The following is a 3,014-nucleotide window of genomic DNA, read 5'->3' as shown; positions in this document are numbered from 1 at the left end:
CTCACTGCCCCTTTGTACATGTATAACATGCTCCCATTTTTCATTTAATTTTTATTTGTGTGTGACTGTCATTTAAGGTTTTGGAGAGTGACTGAACTGGCAGCAGGATGAAAACTGTGCACATAACGAGTCAATTAGGTACGATTAAAATAGTGGTTTTCAACCTTTTTCTTTCCACCCACATCCCACCTTAAGGAATCCCTTTCTAATCACAGAGCACCGATGGCATAGGGATTCCTTCAAGTGGATGTGAGGGGAAAGATAAAAGTTGAAAACCACTGTGCTGGTGGGTCAGCAGGTTGGAGGTCTGGGTGAAACCCTTGCTGTACTAGCAGCAGATGTACAGCTTGTCGCTGATTTGAATCTTCTGGTGCGTAGTCAAGTTTGATCATCAGTTGAAGCCCTTGGCTGCATTCGGGGCAAATGAAGGGCCTCTCTCTGGTGTGGATCTGCCGGTGTATCTCAAGGCTGGATGACCTGGTGAAGCCCTTCTTGCACTCAGGGCAGGCAAACATCTTTTACTGGTGTGGACCTGCTGGTGCCTCTGCAGGTTGGAGGTCTGAGTGAAGCCCTTGCCACATTCATGGCAGCTGTATGGCCTCTCCCCAGTGTGGACCCACTGGTCGGTCAGCAGGTGGGTGACCTGCGTGAACCTTTTCCTGCACTTGGAGCAGGTGAGCGGCTTCTCCTTGGTGTGGACCTGCTGGTGCCTCAGCAAGTGAGATGACCGGGCGAAACCCTTGCAACACTCAGGGCAGATGAATGCCCTCTCCGTGGTGTGGAACTGCTGGTAGGTCATCAGGTTGGAGGTTTGGGTGAAGCCCTTGCTGCACTTGGGGCAGGTGAATGGCCTCTCCCCAGTGTGGACCCACTGGTCGGTCAGCAGGTGGGTGACCTGCGTGAACCTTTTCCTGCACTTGGAGCAGGTGAGCGGCTTCTCCTTGGTGTGGACCTGCTGGTGCCTCAGCAAGTGAGATGACCGGGCGAAACCCTTGCAACACTCAGGGCAGATGAATGCCCTCTCCGTGGTGTGGAACTGCTGGTAGGTCATCAGGTTGGAGGTTTGGGTGAAGCCCTTGCTGCACTTGGGGCAGGTGAATGGCCTCTCCCCAGTGTGGACCCACTGGTCGGTCAGCAGGTGGGTGACCTGCGTGAACCTTTTCCTGCACTTGGAGCAGGTGAGCGGCTTCTCCTTGGTGTGGACCTGCTGGTGCCTCAGCAAGTGAGATGACCGGGCGAAACCCTTGCAACACTCAGGGCAGATGAATGCCCTCTCCGTGGTGTGGAACTGCTGGTAGGTCATCAGGTTGGAGGTTTGGGTGAAGCCCTTGCTGCACTTGGGGCAGGTGAATGGCCTCTCCCCAGTGTGGACCCACTGGTCGGTCAGCAGGTGGGTGACCTGCGTGAACCTTTTCCTGCACTTGGAGCAGGTGAGCGGCTTCTCCTTGGTGTGGACCTGCTGGTGCCTCAGCAAGTGAGATGACCGGGCGAAACCCTTGCAACACTCAGGGCAGATGAATGCCCTCTCCGTGGTGTGGAACTGCTGGTAGGTCATCAGGTTGGAGGTTTGGGTGAAGCCCTTGCTGCACTTGGGGCAGGTGAATGGCCTCTCCCCAGTGTGGACCCACTGGTCGGTCAGCAGGTGGGTGACCTGCGTGAACCTTTTCCTGCACTTGGAGCAGGTGAGCGGCTTCTCCTTGGTGTGGACCTGCTGGTGCCTCAGCAAGTGAGATGACCGGGCGAAACCCTTGCAACACTCAGGGCAGATGAATGCCCTCTCCGTGGTGTGGAACTGCTGGTAGGTCATCAGGTTGGAGGTTTGGGTGAAGCCCTTGCTGCACTCTTGGCAGGTGAATGGCCTCTCCCCAGTGTGGACCCACTGGTCGGTCAGCAGGTGGGTGACCTGCGTGAACCTTTTCCTGCACTTGGAGCAGGTGAGCGGCTTCTCCTTGGTGTGGACCTGCTGGTGCCTCAGCAAGTGAGATGACCGGGCGAAACCCTTGCAACACTCAGGGCAGATGAATGCCCTCTCCGTGGTGTGGAACTGCTGGTAGGTCATCAGGTTGGAGGTTTGGGTGAAGCCCTTGCTGCACTCTTGGCAGGTGAATGGCCTCTCCCCGGTGTGGAGCCGCTGGTGGGTCAGCAGGTTGGAGGACAAGGCAAACCCCTTTCAGCACTCAAGGCAGATGAAGGGTATCTCCAGTGTCAACCCGCTGGTGTTTCGGTAACTCACTTGACCTTTTAAAGTTCTTTCCGCAGAGCACTGAAACAGGTTCATCTCTGTGGGTACAAGAGGGTGTAACCAGGGGATAAATCAATGCAGTCCTGCCACAGGATGTATAGCGTGGGCTTAGCCCAATGGAGGCAGCGGGTTAAATCAACACAGAAGCTAGCACTGAGGCCGGGCCCCGGGGAGAAGCATCCTCTAGCTGGGCATTGCAAGCCCCAGAACCATGGGACCCAATGCTGGGCTCTGCTCCCGGCGTCAAATCACCTTCGGTCTCTGACAAGTACTTAACCCAGTATGCATTGTGAACTCCCCAGTGCTCAGAATGGCAGCTCCGCAGCCCTTTACTGAGCGTGGTGCATTGTGGTCAGAGTATCCTCTATTGATCAGGTACTTTGTGGGTGGCAAGGAAACCCCTGCCTCGGAAATGCAGGTGGGGAGAGTGATGGCCGGGCGCTACGAGCTGGGGTTACCTCTGACACACAGGGACCAATTTAAAATCCAAGTGAGGAAACCTCTCCCGATTCTGCAAAGTTCATGGTCACGATGTCTGTTGCTGGCTGTAATACAATAAGATCATAAGCGGATTAGTCCATTTGGCCCATCAAACTCACTCTGCCATTCTATCATGGCTTATTTACTATCCTTTTCAATCCCATTCACCTGCCTTCCCCCCCAGCCCTTCGTTCCCTTCCTAGATCCCCATTAAATATCTCTAAAGTGGAATGAGCTTCCAGATGATGTGGTGGAGAGAGGCTCTATATTACCATTTCAGGAGGAGTTGGAT

At 54.7% G+C, this 3,014-nt stretch overlaps 1 protein-coding gene across 1 annotated transcript; it reads right to left on the bottom strand.

Moving 5' to 3' along the window:
• Positions 1–391: 391 nt before the first annotated feature.
• On the bottom strand, positions 392–2,278 carry LOC138749338 (zinc finger protein 585A-like). The gene is made up of 2 exons (XM_069910547.1): positions 2,234–2,278; positions 392–2,167 (listed from the first exon to the last, which is right to left on the bottom strand). Exons 1-2 carry the CDS (start codon positions 2,276–2,278, stop codon positions 392–394), a joined length of 1,821 nt encoding a protein of 606 aa, XP_069766648.1.
• Between the last annotated feature and the right edge of the window lie 736 nt (positions 2,279–3,014).

The sequence above is a fragment of the Narcine bancroftii genome, chromosome 14 (genome assembly GCF_036971445.1).
Source record: "Narcine bancroftii isolate sNarBan1 chromosome 14, sNarBan1.hap1, whole genome shotgun sequence".
NCBI lineage: Eukaryota > Metazoa > Chordata > Chondrichthyes > Torpediniformes > Narcinidae > Narcine > Narcine bancroftii.
Note: the sequence above shows the minus strand (reverse complement) of the source record. Positions and strands in the feature narration are given on the sequence as shown.

Bases quoted from the DNA above. Each gene is read 5' to 3' on its own strand.
- LOC138749338 (XM_069910547.1), bottom strand. From the start codon at position 2,278: ATGAACCTGTTTCAGTGCTCTGCGGAAAGAACTTTAAAAGGTCAA. The intron at 2,168-2,233 runs GTGAGTTACCGA...GAGTGCTGAAAG, and splicing joins AAAGAACTTTAAAAGGTCAA to GGGTTTGCCTTGTCCTCCAA.